The 18,082-nt window shown below is 31.1% G+C and overlaps 1 protein-coding gene across 1 annotated transcript in view; it reads left to right on the forward strand.

The window, feature by feature from the left end:
* Positions 1 to 18,082, forward strand: part of Cpsf160 (cleavage and polyadenylation specificity factor subunit 1) — a 273,054-nt gene that overhangs the window by 160,877 nt on the left and 94,095 nt on the right. The window contains exons 17-18 of the mRNA XM_085825305.1: positions 4,820 to 5,140; positions 8,821 to 8,969. Coding sequence (XP_085681431.1) covers positions 4,820 to 5,140; positions 8,821 to 8,969 — 470 coding nt within the window. The remainder of the gene's footprint in view (positions 1 to 4,819; positions 5,141 to 8,820; positions 8,970 to 18,082) is intronic.

Genomic DNA, 18,082 nt, shown 5'->3' on the forward strand with positions numbered 1-18,082 from the left:
TAATCTTGGAATTGGATCCAGCTTATTATTTTTTGCAGACTGTTAGAGCAGTTTCATAAAAGTAAGCTTGAACTTCCGATTATGTCAAATAGAATGTCCGATATATATTTACTAATATGTAATTTGTATCTACAAAGTGAAAGTATGTTTTGAAATCCGAAATCTGTTTATCAATTTCACGCCGAGGATTGGAAGTTGATCTGTCAGCACTATCCTTATCTTCAGGGCAGATGTTTTTATTTTATTGGCTTATAATTCCTTACTAAGTGTAGTATTTTATCTCGATGTACTCCGTCTTTGATATGATTTAAATCAAGTTCCTCGTGATTATAATTCGCTTCCGATAGTGAAGAAATTGACCCAGAGGTTATTGAAAACGAAAACATTTCGATTGACAAGTAAGTCGGTATTCTCGGCACAGCAATTACGGGACTTGAACAGCGGAACTTTGTAACCGAACAAGAAATTATGTCTGTTTATAGAATTAAAGAAAAAGTATTATCACATACAACGAAGCAACTTAAACAACTTACATTGAAAGAAATGTTTAATAAAGTAAACAAATAAATATTAAGTTTTTTTTTTTTTTTTTTTTTTTTGTAAATTTTGATACCCTTTAGATCATACTTGTTCTTTATTTCATAAATTACGGTTTCATATTTTTAATTTTATAATTTCTGCATGCCATTTTACCAGATTTAAACTGATGATCTATAATCCGAAAAAATCGATAATCCGGAATCGCCAAAGTCCCGACGAGTCCGGATTAACGACTTTTGACTGTATTTTCTTAGACAAGATTAAATTTTTTCTAATTCAGGAACACAAGATCTTCAGTTATTTTCTTAGAATTTAGTGTTTTGAAATGAAAAGTTCCTATTCCTGTAAATTTAAGACTCTGCCCATTCACAATTATGATATCTGAAGAATTTATGGATTGAAATTCTGTGAAATGTATCTTGTTATTTGTTGAATGATTACTGCCTTGCAAAAAACCACCTTCTGCCAACTGCTGGTAGTAGACAGAGTAGCAACATCACATTTGGAATCGATTTCCTGTGTTTTATTTATTTATTTATTGTTTTTGTTTTTGTTTCTTCCTAATTCATCATGTGGCTACCCGCATTTTTTGCTTGGCGAGTTTTAGAATCTGCATATGTTTTCTTGAAGTTCTAGGCATGGTTCACTCTTTTGTTTTGATTTTGGATAATACTTTCTGATCTAAAATTATTATTTTTGTGATGGTATGAAAAAAGTTTTTCTCACTTTGTTTTATTTTGAAATGAGGTCTTGAATGTCTTTGAATCAATTCATTGATTAATCCCCCCTTTTATGAACTCTGGCATTAGTTCTGTTTCTGATCTGGCTTCAAGCATTTCATATGAACTAGGCACTGAACAAAGCAAAAGTGCTGAAATGTTATCATCCTTTATGCTCTCGCATATTTCTTAAGCTTGTCAACTTACTCTAGTAGAATATTTATATGAGTTTAAATATCTCCATTTTCTTCAAGCTTCAAACTGTAAAACTTTCATAAAAGAAATAATTTACTTGAAAGGTTAGACCTTTCATGTACCAACCTAAGTTTTTCCCGGGTGGTTTTAACAGTCATTTTATATTTAATATGAATTATTTGGCTGTCTTTAATAAATAAATCTATGGTCGTGAGACATTGCCTATCGCGTTTTCCACTGTTCTGCAATAGGGCTTGGAGGTACATCAAGATGTTAATATAAGCAATCAGGAAATTATAATTACCACAAACGATAACCATACTCACAAATTATGTGGCTTGTGGCTTCACTTTTTTTTTTTTTTTTTTTTTTTTGTAGCGCATCTGTTGGCAATGTAAGAAACTTACTTTCCAGATGATCCTTGTGTTCATGCTCTTATCATCTTTTGCTATGGAATTCATTTTATGCTTACTTATTAAACCTGATATGTAAGCCTTTATATTATTTTGACAACTCCTTGTAGTATGATATTTTCTTTGTCAAGAATAGTAATGTCTATATGTTAGTCTTGCTATGTTAATGTGGTTTTCTGTGTTTTTAAAAGTTAATTTTAAATGCATTCTTGATAATCATTTTACATTCTCTGCTGCAGAGTTTTTTATGCTTTGTATTTTATTTGCTCAAACATTTTTTGTTTTGCTTTGAATGTTGAAGATGATTTTCATCTATATTTCATCAACAGTTTTATTAAATTAATTTCTCTCCTCCTGTAACTTTTATTAATTTTTTTTTTTTTTTCGCATGCAAAATTTTTTTGGTCAGTGACTTATTTTCTAAATGCTCTAAAATTATCATGGACTCTTCTTTGGAATTCTAAGAAATTGTACTTTTAAAATAAAAATGGAAATAATTTAGAATAAAAATTTTGGTATATCTTCTATATAAATAGTCACAAGTAATGACTTTAATATTAAAATTTCATAATTATGATTTAAGCACTTATACTCAAGCATAGTGATGCTCCAATGTATAATAAAATATCATGCTACTGCCTAAAACCAGTATACAGGGTGAATCTGAACAAGGTGGCAAAAATTTACAGGGTGATAAAATGCAGCTATACAAGCAAGATTCGTTATGGAATATATGGTCGGAATGCAAATGCTAAGAAGTTAAAAGATAGTTTTTAACTGAAATATTTAAAGAATTAACACAAGAATGAGCAGATATACTCTAGAAAACAGTTTATGAACAGAAATGTAATTGATGTACATGTTCAAAAGACCTTCTGCCAGCTGTAATGCAGGCTGCACGCTTGCACAATAGGGACTCGCGCACATTTGCGAAGACACCAGGCATTTACTGAGTATCGCCGGCAACAATGACGAACTGACAACTAGATCCGTATTCATTTCAATGGGGCATTCGTAGATTAGGCTTTTCATATGGCCCCACAGGAAAAAGTCCAAATAAGAGAGACCTGATGATCTTGGTGGCCAAACAATCGGACCACTTTGACCAGTCCATCACTCTGGAAATTTTATTTTTTTTCATATAACCAGCCATTGTTTAGGCAATCTGTGGTAGAAAATGACACTGGATGTTAAGACTGGCCCTGTTTATATCATTTACAATGCTACCTAGCAGTTTGCCGTTGCATTCCGCTCAAAATTTATATGATGAATATTTTTTGTGTAACTGGATTTTTATCACTCCAGTTTTGCCTCCTTGTTCAGATTCACCCCAAGAGAGAAGTCTATAAATGGTTAACTGTTTATATTCAGATTTCATGTACATCCAAAAGGCTAATTACTCATCAAAGTTTTTGCTGTTTTTATGTTAGATTATGCATTTTCATTTTATCTTAAATCTCAAAGGAACTTTCATACTAATATTATTTAAAATAAATAATTCTTTTTTTTTCTGCTTCCTTTTTATTATCATTATTATAGTTATTACAACATGTATTTTCTTTCTAGTCACTGGTTCTCTATGTTTTTTACCTAACCTTTCTAATTTTTTTTCTTTCAAGTCATCCATTCCAAATAATATTAAAATTGAAAGTATTATATTTGATAAATGAAAGTAAAATATTACACTGCACTTACATGAGACTTGTTGTGGATCATTTCTTGATAAATATTTCCCACCACTGAAAAAAGAAGGGACTTTTTAGTCTGTTTTCTACTTATCTGGACATCAGTAGCGTGAAAATTATATGTTGCACCTTTTTCAGAGAAAGAATCATGTATTAGAACTTCTTTCATGTAACTTGGAAAGGATTTTATTAATTTTTTAGCTAGGGTCACATTAATTCTAGCACGCTGTAGCCTTTGTCCTGAGTTTTTTAAATCTATTGATTTAAGTTGAATAACTTTCCTGAAATGCTGATATTTTTTGCCCTTCTTTGTGAATTTCACTTACCTGGTTAGAAACTCCATTTGTAAACAGTGTAAGATTTTATGAAATAATAGGATGCATTATATAATAATGCAGTAGATGTTTTTATGTTTTCTAAAAATAAAAAGAAACAAAATTCAGAACAATTCTGACTGGGAGAGAAACTTGCCAGTGTGAAACTTAATAGGCAAAAATTGTTCAGATTTCCACCTGTCAGTAAAGTTAATTACTTGATTCTTGAAGATTCCATCTCTAATTTTAATGCTCAGGAATTTATGACATACCTCATCAGTGTGATTTGTGAATCAACTAAGATTTTACTTCAAAGAACATGAATGAACAATCTTGTGTTCAAAAAAGGAGAAGTAAACAAATCTTCCATAGCAGGTCAATGTTAGGGAACATAATCGCAATTTCAACTTGGGTTCTTCAAAAAATTATTCATAAAGCTTCCTCAGTTGATCAATTGGATTTCATTTTTTTAAAGCTTTTCACATTAAAAAAAATTTATATTCTGTAGTTAATGACATAAATTCCAATCTAGTTTTATCCCCAAGCCTTTCAGAATTCTAGTATATAAGTTTTTCATGTTTCACTGCTACTCTCCTCAGCAGATGGTGTTCCATTCATTTCTGCTTTGCTCTACCCATTGCTTTTGATATAAAATGGCTGTCATTCTTCCCATTTTTGAAAAAATATTTTTGTTTCGAAGTAGAGGAACTCATGTCCACTGCCCTTCAAAATTGATATAGTTGTATTCAAAATCTGTGCCAAACTAAGGTTGCTTTTTTGCTTAATTTTAAATACAGAAAAGTCTAGATTAATTAAATAAACTATCCACAATTAGAAGCATTATCAATTAATAAATGTTGCTATAGCTGTCTTGAATTGTAAAAAAAGAAAAAAAAATTAAATAATAAAGGTTTTAAAATTGATATCTTAAATGCTCTTTGATGTATTTTCAGATACTTCAGACTGGACAAGAAATAAATGAACTCGACCATAGTGGTTTTAGCACACAAGCGCCTACGATATTTGCCGGCAATCTTGGAAACAATCGTTTTATCGTTCAGGTTTCTCAGATGGGTGTTCGTCTTTTGTATGGTTCCCGTCAAGTGCAGCACATACCTTTAGATGCTGGATCACCTGTTGTGTGGGCATCTGTGGCAGATCCATATGTTGTTATCATGAGTGCAGAAGGTTTAGTCATACAGCTGATGTTAAGAGTAGATGATTTTGGCAGCAGTGCTAGACTTGCAGTATCCAGACCACAGCTGGCTCAAGTAGTATGTGAAAGTTAGCATTATAAATTTTTGAAAGCTGTGTATATGCACATGTTTTATGTATCCATGGTGCTTTTCCATTAAAGCTATGCCTTGTGCTCTTGACATTATATCAGTACATTTTGATTTATTTTGTGATTTATGATACTAGATACTTTTCTCAAAATTTACCTCCTTTCTACTAAATTTCTGTTAGTAATTTTCCCCTTGATTTATGTCGCATAGCTGCCAATTTTTACAATAAGAAAAACTATTAAACTTTTTTCAAGCTGATAAGCAATGTTAAATTTTTACAAGTTTTTGTCATTTTTTGTGGCATTAAAAATTATGCCAGTTTGGTGATTTGTTACCAAATTTATATTTTTAGCACCAACACTTGGTAGACATTTGGGTTACCATTTCACTTGGTCCTTTTATTTGTATAAAAAATGAGTTATTTCTTTCTAGGGATATGGATTCGTTTTCATGCATTACCAGGTTTGGCAAATTATCTTTTTTTTTTTTTTTTTTTTTTTTTTGATTTTATGATTTGTGAAAAATGATTTTTTTCAATAAATAGTATTATTAAGATTTCATTAAAACAACAAGAGTGTAATAAAATTACATTTATTACACTTGAAAAAAGTAACATTAAAAGGAAACATTTTTATGTCCTGTTATATTTCAAAATATCACTTTTTTTCAGTACCTTGATTTTGAAACTTAAACAAGATCTAAATGTTTTAAAGTATGATTTTTAAATAACTTTTTAGCAAAAACAAAAATGTTATTAATATAAAATTCATCTCTCTCTCTCTCTCTCTTTTTTTAAACCTAAGCATTTTTCCTTGTGTATTATTGAAAAGAAAATACACTTGTATGCCAGTTTTAACATAAAATTTACTTTATGCTTTTTACAAAAAAAGTTTTAAAAAATATTCTAATCTTTATTCTTAGGTACTTGGTTTCATCTCTAAAACTATCATCCGCTTCCCCCAAAAAAGTATGAAATAAAAAATATGAAGGATATAGTTATATTTATTCCTTCTTAAATGATTCAATAGATTATACAAAAAATAAAACATAATAATAATCATTGTGTTAGATAAAAAAAATCATGTTAGATTAAACAACAGACATGAAATAAAAAATGACATTTAGGATAGCACAGAACATTTCACTTACTTCTGGAATTCTGAAATGCATGTGATGCCACATGAATTCTAGTCAGATACGAAACTAAGTGTTGCCTGTTTGCTATTTATTGCACCATTTTGCACTACCTCACAAGCACTCAACAGACTGAGCATAAAACCTAATGTCAGGATTAAAAAAAAATGACAAGATTGATTTTCTGTGAAATGTTTCGGATTCCAAACAGAAAAATCCATTGCAGTGAGAAAAGAAAAACTGTGATTAGATGAAAAAGTTGGTTGCACGAGCGATGGTTGTATAGACAGTTATTGTTAAGAAAGAAGCCAAACTAAACTGGCAGTGTTTGGCACCAAGAAAATGTGCCAAAACCAGAAAGTGCTAAGTGCTTTAATGGAAAAGTAATACTATATCCAAATTACCAGGTTTAAAAATACGCTCTTACTAAATTTGTTTGCAATATATATAGATAGATAGATGAAGTTAGCATCAAAGAGTCAAAATATTATCAACCATCTGTCATATGGTAGATGATTCCTAATATTTTGACTTTATATTTGACTCTGATTTTGTTTATGCAGTTTATGGACTGCTTTTGTAATGTTGAGGAACTATCTAATTTTACACAAGGATTTTGCATCTAGTGATAAATATAAAGGTTTTCTAAACCAACTTCATAAATTTGGAGTTCTTAAAAGTTTTTTTTTTTTTTTTTAAATTTAAGAATGTCTTTTTTCATTCACAGTTATTTGTATTTTCTGTTTTTGTAAAAATTAAACATTTCATTAAAATCTGATATTTTGTTTTCATAAAATAATGGCAACCCCTCAGTGAAATTGTCATAGCATACCACTAGTCAGTTATTATTAATCATTAACAAATTAAATTCATGTATGTTGTCTTTTACTGATAATTAATTAGTGTTTGAATAAGAGCAAGTGATGATTTTTTATTCTTTTGTGTTTTTAAAACAAATTGAATATAATATGTGTATTAAAAAACCTTTGTATTATTTGCCTAATTAAAAAAACAGTATAATTTTGTTACAGTTAACATGTTTTCCCGCATATTTATGTATTACTGTTATGTCTGGAGTTTGAGAATAAATCTGTAAAGATTGATATTTAAATGTTTGGTACTATTCGGTTCCAAGGGCTGTAAAAAATCGCCAAACTATTGTTGATTCCAATGCTGCCAAAAATAATTGTGGCAACCCTAATAATTGCGGCAAGAAAGGAAGTATAATAGTAAATAACTATCTAAGATTGATGTTTTAATTTAGATGAAAGGTTAATTTCATATAATACTTTTTTATTATTATAATTTATATGAAAAAGGCTAAACATGACTGAATGGAAGCATAAGAGTAAATAACTATTTCAGATCATTATTATAATTTATATAAAATTTGCTAAACATAACTGAATGGATGCCTGCATCGCTATTTCGCTACCAACTTATTGCTAAAGCATAATTTCATCACGTTGGTTGTTCAAACGTAATTTTCTATAATGAATGATGCCTTTTCTTTGAAAATATTCAGAATCGGAATTCAGAAGTTCAGAATCGCTCACTTATTTGTTTGCCGCTTTTTACAAGGGTAAAAACAATTGGATTTTGGTCAATTTTATTTTATTTTTTAAATGAAAATAGGTTGATGTGTACATAGATAAAGTCAAGGGAGTGCGCAGTGCTATTTTTGTGCAATTCTGGGATTTTTTTTTCAAGTGAAAATAGGTCAATGTGTACATGGATACCGAGTATGTGCAATTCTTAAAAACGCGTCAAGCAGTGAGTGATTCTACACTTTACCCAAAATTCTATTGCCGACTTTTCATCATGGGCAATTCCCAAATTGTTAAATTCATAGGATATCAAAAAAGGATTTAAAAATTAAATTATTATTTCAATGGCGTCTTAAGAAATATAGAACTATATAAACTTAATGCATGTTAAATAGGCATGTTTGATAGATTTGGCACTTTTGCGCATACATTTTTTTACGGCCCTCATAACAGAAGAGTACCAAATGTTATAACAGTAAAATATCTTGAGGCTTAATTTCAGTACAGTGATAAATTATTTTTCAAAAAATTTGCAAATAAATAAGTGCTTCTAATTTTTTTTAGTCCAAAGGGGCTTTGTCCCTGAAGGACAGTTTTCATTTTGCATTGGTTCACTATAAATATCCATTTCAATTTTCAAAAATTTGAAATTTGGAATTTATATTATTATAGATTTCACATTTTGTAAAACTTTAGCGAATTTTTGATTAAGAAACTCAAGGATTTCAAAGCGAGCAATGGCAACGTTGTACAGAAAAAACATTTTTATCTCTAGCGTGCGAGACTCTGTATCGGAAATTCTAAAGATATGCTCAATTTTGTGATATTGCTGTTGAACTGAATTTTATGGTTTAAGTGCGAAGAACGTAATATTTAATAAATAAAGTTAACAGATAAAATGTTAAAAAAACATCCCTTTGGATGTAATTTAAAATCTGAAGCCTTTCAGATTTTCTTTTCTTTTTTATTTATTATTTTTTTAAATAGAAATCTCGGGTTTCTACATTATGTGTGTACAAAGATGTTAGTGGGATATTTACTACTATACCAAAACAAGAACCTGATGAAGCAGTGCCATTGTCACATCCTGTTGCTCCTGCTGTTAGCATCAATGATGTTATTAAGATGAACCCAGAGTAAGTAACAAAATTGGAATATATGTATATCATGACATCAACTGATTTATTTGTGTATGTCTTTGCTTAGAAGCATTTCATATATACTGTTGTATTTTTTAAATCTTCCCGATTTAATTTAGGGCTAATTGTAAAGCATATAATTTTCTCTTGATTTTGATTTAAAAATTGTTGCTTTGAAAGAAAACAAAATAGTTTAAGATGCTTATTCCACTCAAGTGATCCTGAGAATAGGTATAAGAACAGAATCATATAATAATAATATTTTAGTATTATTAAATACTTGGGTAAGGTTTTTTACTACTGTTGAAAATTTAGGTATGATGTAATACTTTTTTCTCTCATCAGAACTGCCTTTATCAGTGCAATGTCCTGCAAACTTCTGTTTGAAAACTAGAGTTTATAATTTTCTCTTATTAATAGATGGTGATGTTCTCAATAAAGGCTATATGTCTTTTAGAGTCATCCAGTTTATTGGGTTAGAAAAGTTAATTGACTTTTTCTATCTAAGAAATGAAAAAATTGGGAAGTTTAAAACAGAAAATATCTCTTCAATATAAATAGCATGTAGTATTTTTGATTGATGGCTGGAGAATTTTTGAAGTCAAAGTGTAAATATTTTTTCTAGACTTCAGTCTTCTGGTATACAAAATAATCATATTCTTAGTAAATGTATCTGAATGTTGTTGGGAAGTTTGCATTCCCCCTTACATCTGTGCAGTGCTGAAGAGAGTAAGTTCTATATAATCCTGTAGTGGAAGCCAAGACTATTTGTCATCCTGACGTGGCTATCCGGGGCATGTGGCATCCTGGTTATAGACAAGGCCAGTAGCCATGATTCTGTCTGGAATGGTGCAGCAATTTGATGCACCGAACCTAAGTTTAGAATTATTGCTAGGCTGTCAGAAATAGGAGTATCAATTTAGCAGAGTGTCCTGAACAGCATTTACTATGAAGCAATGCACAGAAATGCAGCCAAGTACTTTCTGACTTAATGTAATAAAAAAGTAGATACAGTACAAAGTCTGTAATCCGGAATGATCTATAATCCGGACCTCAAAGCTACAAACTTTATGCGCATGCGTAAACACATGATGCGTTTACGCATGCACGTTTAATGTATAACGGACATTATAAGCTAGGCTAAAATTATCTAAGGTATTTCAGTTAATGTTGCAGATTGTGCTGTTCCTTAATCTTCTAATTGGATCTGGCTTATTATTTTTTGCAGACTGTTAGAAAATTTTTATAAAAATCAAGCTTGAACTTTCGATTATGTCAAAAAGAGTTTCCAATTCTGGAGCTGCCAAAGGATCTACAAAGCAAAAGCATGTTTCGATGTCCATTAAACAAAAAAATTTTTGATACCCTTTAGGTCATAATTGTTCTTTATTTCATAAATTATGATTTCATATTTTTAATTGTATAATTTCTGCATGCCATCGCACCAAATTTAAATTGATGATCGGAATCGCCGAAGTCTCGACAAGTCCGGATTACGGACTTTATACTGTGTGTGTATATATATATACATATATATTATATAATGCAGCAGTTTATCATTGCCAATTTTATACCAGCAAAGTATTCACAAAGTTATGCATTGTATGTTTTTTCTCACATGTCACAGATTGACATTCCCAATTCCTTTATTTTGTAAAGCTCAAGGAAAACACCCTTGTTGAATCCTTTTTATCTTGCTTACATCAAGTATACTCCTTTAGTATTAAAAAAAACTAAACAAAAAATGTAAATAATGTTTGTAAAAACATCTTAAATGATGCTATTGGTTAATTAGGTAAGCTGAAAAGTAAACCAAAAGTTTCATGAAATATAGCCGATTTCAAAATGGATGATGTTGCTGAAGTTTTAGAAATTTTGAAAATTTCCAGAAATATGTTTCCAGCCACATTAGTATTTATTTATTTTTAGTGTTGTTATTGGTACAACATAGTATTACATCACCAGCATGCATTATGTAATTTTAAGTAATGAAATGCATTTATTTCTGTCTCTCTAAAATTCTTAAGATGCATTTCACATATTCCCTTGCGGCTTGTGTAACTTTCTGTACGTATTTTGTTACTTAATTTTTCAATCATTGGACATGTGAATCTCCTTGAATACTTTTCATTGGCAGTTATCCTTTAACTATCTTAAATTTATAATATGATCCTTTGCCCCAATATGTTCTTTTAACTTTCCTTCAAAAAAAATTTTTTTTATATGATTCTGAAAATGCTTTTGACTCACCTTCCTCCAATATTCCTGTACCAATCATCTTATACTTGCAAGTATTTACTTTGCAGTGTTTGACCAATCAGATGGTTCTTCTGATTGTGTGATTGTGACTTTCCTTTTACAGCCTATGATTATTTCAGTTCTATTTGGATCTTTACATAGACTGTGAAATGCATACGAATGGTTTTAATGCTAGGCTTTATTATGGGCAGTTGTTCTTAGGTAGGCTTTCATTTTGCTCCTCAGTCTGCCCATGAAATGTTTGCCTGAGTCATCAAAGTGTCAGAAAGCTTTAGAAGATAAAAATTACCAGTTCTTCCCTTTAGTAATGTTGTTTTTCAAACAGGATTATTGAAACATGTTCTAACACTATAACTTGTTTAAACAAGTGATTTTCATTGTTGTATAGTTACCACTGAGCAAAGATAATTTCACCCGGATAAATTATGGCCTGTAAGATATTAATTTAGTACTTTAACAGCCCTTTATGAAAATGGTTGTCACAACAGACATGCTATGTTTTATGAGTATAAAAAAGGCAATAATGCAACTAATGCTTCCAAAATATATCATACTGTTTGGTAAAAGTATTTTCAGTGTTCACAAGTTCCAATTTGTGAATTTTCGTGAAGCAGCCTTAGCTCAGAAGGTGTCAGATGCTTAGAAGTGCATCTCCTTTTTCTTTTCTTTTCTTTTTTTCTTTTCTTTCTTTCTTTCTTTCTTTTCTTTTCTTTTTTTTTTTTTTTTTTTTTTTTTTGTTTTGAGAATGGTATATTGAAAGCTGCAATTAAAAAATCTGTATACATCTACTAAAAAGCTGCAAAGGAGTTGAATTCTTCATCAACAACTGTCCATTACCATTTGAACAACAATGGAAGTATGTTTAATCTAGACACGTTGTTCCACATAAACTTAATGAGAATGTATGAACCAAGAGGAGTATATGAACATCAGCACTACTGTATATTCATAACATACTATCAACATTACATATTACATTTAGCATTTGGTGGTTCAAAGCTTACAAAATTTCCTTGAAGGAAAAGAATGAAATTCCCATGAGGCACTTGAAATGGACCTTTAAAACTTAAACTACTTGATTTCTTAAAGAAAGACAAAAATGGCCTATCACGTGCTTGCAAGAATGTTAATGATTCAGATGGTAAATATATAATTGATTAGATAAGTGTCTTATTTATTTTCTTACACTTCAAAACTTGCTTTCAAAAACAGCATTACTTATGGGATGACCTGATATTTTTATTGAGCCAGTATTTATAGCCAATGCTTTATTGTTGATGCAAGCAATAGCTTCCTGTCTTTCTGCTGAAAGAAAATTTGCTGAAACACTAATATCATATATTCAATTTTTATCATGATGTTGGCCATATCTGTTCGAATGCCATACATTGTTGATTTAGCATGTGTCTGTGAAATACAGTATCCATAAAATCCTTATGTAGCCTTTTTACAATTTTTGGTTGAGGCAATAGGCATATACTTCTCTGCTTATAAAAATGATTTAAATGATACAATTATTCATGTTTGAGCATTTTAAAATTAAACAAAAAAATCAGTTTGTAAAAATTGGGACGTTTAACTTTTTATATGTCTTGTCTGTTCCTGTACTTGTATTTAGTAAAAATTTATACTTATTCTGAAAATTTTAACACAAAAAGTTTGTCTTCCATACTACAAAAACTTGACTGAGATATTTAAGTGTAAAATCTGAGATCATTTTTAGAGGTAGTGCATAAATTGAAAGGTGTATCCTTAAAGCATTTGTATATAACTAAAACAGGTATGGCCAACATCATGATAAAAATTGAATATATGATATTAGTGTTTCAGCAAATTTTCTTTCAGCAGAAAGACAGGAAGCTATTGCTTGCGTCAACAATAAAGCATTGGACTATAAATACTGGCTTAATAAAAACATCAGGTCATCCCATAAGTAATGCTGTTTTTGAAAGCAAGTTTTGAAGAGTGTAAGAAAATAAATAAGACACTAATCTAATCAATTATATATCTGAATCATTAACATTCTTGCAATCATGTAATAGGCCATTTTTGTCTTTCTTTAAGAAATCAAGTAGCTTAAGTTTTAAAGGTCCATTTCAAGCATTTGTATATAATTAATCATGAAACATTATGATACAGTTGTTACATATTTCCAACGTCATTCTGAATAGAGGGCGCTGTGTTCGTCCCAATAGTCAGTGGGACGAACACACTAAACTAGTTAAAAGAGTGCAGAAGCTCGATGAAGCTGTCGAAGACGTAAGTTCATTATCAGAACTCCTGGAGCTATTAGAAACGAAAGAGCAAATCTTGAAAAGCCATGATTTAGAGGTGGAAACACTCATAGACGATCCGAAAAAATTTTAAAGTGAATTAAAAGCTTCGGAAGAATACGATGACAAAATATTGTTCGCTAAGATTAAACTAAAGAGCAAAATTAAAGAATTAGCAGCAGAAAATGTTCAGCGGACTTCTTCAGTTCTTAACACATCTAGTGTTTCGTAAAACACCGTTACGGCTTTAAAATTACCAAAGTTAGAAATTTCGCGATTCTCTGGTGATTCTGGCAAATTTATGGAATTCTTAAATTATTTTGATAGCGCAATCGGTTCAAACAATTCACTTACGAAAATTGAAAAATTCCAATATTTAAAATCTCTTCTTTCTGGTCCTGCATATAACGTTGTTGCGGGTTTTGAATTAAATGAGAAAAACTATGACTCCTGTCTTGAGCTTTTAAAACAAAGATATGGTAGAACTGATTCTATTATAAATTCTTATACAGTCAAAAGTCGTTAATCCGGACTCGTCGGGACTCGTCGGCGATTCCGGATTATAGATCATCAGTTTAAATCTGGTAAAATGGCATGCAGAAATTATAAAATTAAAAATATGAAACCGTAATTTACGAAATAAAGAACAATTATGATCTAAAGGGTATCAAAATTTACAAAAAAAAAAAAAAAAAGCTTAATATTTATTTGTTTACTTTATTAAACATTTCTTTCAATGTAAGTTGTTTAAGTTGCTTCGTTTTTTATGTGATAATACATTCTCTTTAATTCTATAAACAGACATAATTTCGTGTTCAGTTACAAAGTTCCGCTGTTCAAGTCCTATAATTGCTGTGTCAAGAATACCGACTAATTTGTCAATCGAAATTTTTTCGTTTTCAATAACCTCTATCACTTTCTTCGCTATCCGAAGCGAATTCTAATGACGAGGCATTTGATTTAAATCATATCAAAGACACATCAAGATGAAATACTACATTGAGTAAGCAATTATAAGCCAAATAAAATAAAAACATCTGCTCTTAAGATAAGGATAGTGCTGGATCAACTTCCAATTCATTGCACGCCGCCCGGTGTTAAAGATAAACAACGTTTAGATAAACAAACGTTAAAGTTTACATAAACAAACGTTAAAGTTTACATAAACAAAGGATATGCCTTTATCCATTTTTTGCAGCAATTCTACTTTTTGTTTAATGGACTCCGAAAGATACTTTCGCTTTGTATATCCTTTACATATTAGTAAATATATATCGGAAATTCTATTTGACATAATCGAAAGTTCAAGCTTACTTTTATAAAAGTGCTCTAACAGTCTGCAAAAAATAATAATCCGGATCCAATTCGAAGATTAAGGAACAACGCAATCTGCAACATTAACTGAAATAGATAATTAGATAATTTTAGCTTAGCTTATCCCGTCCGTTATACATTAAACGCGCATTCGTAAACGTATTTTGCGCACACGCAAATTCGCAGCGGTAAAGGTCTTACGCGCATGCGTCAAAGCAACGCATGCGCAGAAAGTTTGTAGTTTTGAGGTCCGGATTATAGATCATTCCGGATTATGGGTGTCCGAATTAACGACTTTTGACTGTATGACTAAATTATTAAGCTTAGAAACCGTGAGATGTTCGTCTAATGTTAAGAGTTTGCGTAAATTATACGATGAAATAGAAGTTAATATAAGAAATTTGCGTTCATTAAATGTAACGGGGGGTTCATATGGGCATTTATTGAATCCAATATTATTGAAGTTGCTACCACAAGATTTGGTGTTATATTTTCACCGAAAACGAAACAGGGAAGTAAATTGTGAGGTTTCGGAAATTATTATGTTTTTGAGGAATGAAGTCGAATCTAGGAAAATTGCCGAAACTGTGATGAGCCCCCTAAAAAGTTACGAAACGAAATGATCCTTTTCCCAAAATTATCAAAGTGGTCAAACTTATCAGAAAAACTATTCAAAGCCTAAAAATATATCAACCGCTTCAGAGTTAAATACACAAATAAAAAATGTTTGTTTATTCTGTGACGGTCATCACGATTCCGTAAGTTGTAAAAAATTGGATGTAGAACAAAAAATAAATAAGCTGAAGATTGAAGCTAGACGCTGGTGTTGTTTTAAAAAATATCACATGTCTCGCGTATGTAGGGCAAAAGTATCGTGTAAAAATTGTTTAAGCAATTTTCATCATGAGTCAGTGTGTAGAAAATATAAACCCGTTAATGTTACAATGAGAGGTTCTGAGAAGCAAGTGGAAAGCGAAACTGTTTTGAATGACTCACAATCTAAATCTAATAAAAACGCCGAGAATATTTCTGTGTCTCATAGTAATATATGTACTAAAAATAAGCCCTTTTTACAAACATGTACAGTTTTAGCCTGTTCAGATAAAAATTCAGTCTTAACTAATGTTATTTTAGACAATGGTAGTCATCGAAGTTTTATTTCATCTTGATTAATTAAAGAATTAAAATTAAAGCCAATACGCTACGAAAGAATAGCTATTTTTGCTTTCGGATACAAAATGGCACGTGAGAAGGAATACAGTATCGTTTCATTGACGTTGCGCAATAGGGATCAAAGTTCAAAATCGTACGAGTTAGAAGCTGTCATAACGGAATATATATCTAATTTGTCCTTGAAAATTCCTGATGTATCTATTCGCAATGCGTTGAAGGAAAGAGGTTTACCTTTGGCTGATTCATTTTCTGGCGACTGTCAGACGGAAATACTTTTCGGATGCGATTAATTTTGGGATGTTGTTTATGACGAGAGAGTAAAGTTAAATGAAAACATTACTGTGATAAATTCTTGTTTCGGTTGGTTACTAGCGGGAGTGGAAGGAAGTAATAAATTGACTAATAATTATGAAAATGTATGTTTAGTCATGGACTCTTCTTCCATTTTGTGCGATTTGAAAAAATTTTGGGAAATAGAAGAATTTCACTCAGACAGACAAAACTTTTCTGAATGGGACAATCAATTAATTGAAAAATTTGAAAATTCTCTGGAATTTGATGGGGAAAGGTACGTTTGTAGATTGATATGGAAGGAAAACTTGGGACCTGCAGTTGGGTTACATTCTAATTATGAGGTTGCAAAAAAGCGTTGTGATTCGTTAAAGCACAAACTAAATAAAAATCAAGAAATTTATGACCAGTATAAACAAATTATATCGGATCAGTTAGAATGTCAGATTGTGGGAAAATGTGTTAATGAAGATAAAAATTCAGGATATTATATGCCCCACAGAGCGGTAATTAGGGATGACAAGGAAACAACTCGAGTTAGAATTGTTTATGACTGTAGCAGTAAGGCTAATGAAAATAATAAATCTCTTAATGAGTCTCTAGAATTGGGAGTAAATCTTTATGCAAATTTATTGGACATAATTCTCAAATTTCGAGAATATCAAGTTGCATTTTGCGGAGATTTAGAGAAAGCTTTTCTTATGATAGAGATTGCGGAGGAAGATAGAAAATACCTTAAATTTTTGTGGTTTCCCGGAGGGGTAGGTGATTCAAACGAAACTCTCCATTTAAATCGTCTCCCATTCGGTTTAACTACTTCGCCATTTTCCTTGGCTTGCGTTTTGAAATTTCACATTAAGAAATTTAAGGAACATCATCCAAAATGTTATGACAGGTTAAATTCTTTTCTTTATGTTGATGATCTCTGCTATGGTGCCAATACCGTTCAAGATGCTTATCATTTGACTTCTACGGCAATAGAGATATTAAAAGCAGCGGGATTTCATTTGAGGAAATTAAAAACTAATTGTTCGGAATTGTATAAACTTTGGAATGAAAATGGATATGAGGAAAATACTGACTTCGGGCAAGGAACAGGTTTCTTGGGATTGAAGTGGAATCCGATTGAGGATAAAGTTAAATTAGATTTAAGAGATGTTAGGGATTCCATTGATGCTAGAATCACCAAGCGTCACGTTTTGAGAGTTATTTCAAAGATATTTGATCCATGTGGACTGATTAGTCCCTTTGTAATCACTGTGAGAATTCTTCTGAAGAGATGTGAGAACGTGGTCTACAATGGGATGAAGATTTGCCAAGTGACCTACAAAATAAATGGAGAACATGGTGTTCTGAACTTTGTGAACTTGAATCAGTATCTATTGAAAGAAGTTTTTTTGAGAGTGTAGAAATAAGTGAAGTTTCTCTTCATGTGTTTTGTGATGCCAGTCCCAAGGCATATGGGGCTGTCGCGTTCCTAAAGTGCGTGAATTGCAATGGCCAAATCAAAGTGAGCTTTATAATGTCAAAAAGTAAGGTTGCTCCTTTAAAAACTTTGACTCTTGCATGATTAGAGTTAATGGCAGCACTCCTCGCTGCACGTTTAGGAAATTATTTACAAGGTCTATTTCCTAATTTCGCGAAACAAATTTTCTTCTGGAGTGACTCTCAAATCGTCCTTCATTGGTTGAAAGGATCTTCTAAGCAATGGAAACCATTTGTCGCCAACAGAGTAGCTCAAGTGCAATCGCTGACTCTACCAGAGTGTTGGAACCATTGCAGTGGCTCCGACAATCCCGC

The sequence above is a fragment of the Stegodyphus dumicola genome, chromosome 10, assembly GCF_044657685.1.
Source record: "Stegodyphus dumicola isolate Sdum_Otavi_A_Nest chromosome 10, ASM4465768v1".
In the NCBI taxonomy this organism is placed as follows: Eukaryota; Metazoa; Arthropoda; class Arachnida; order Araneae; family Eresidae; genus Stegodyphus; species Stegodyphus dumicola.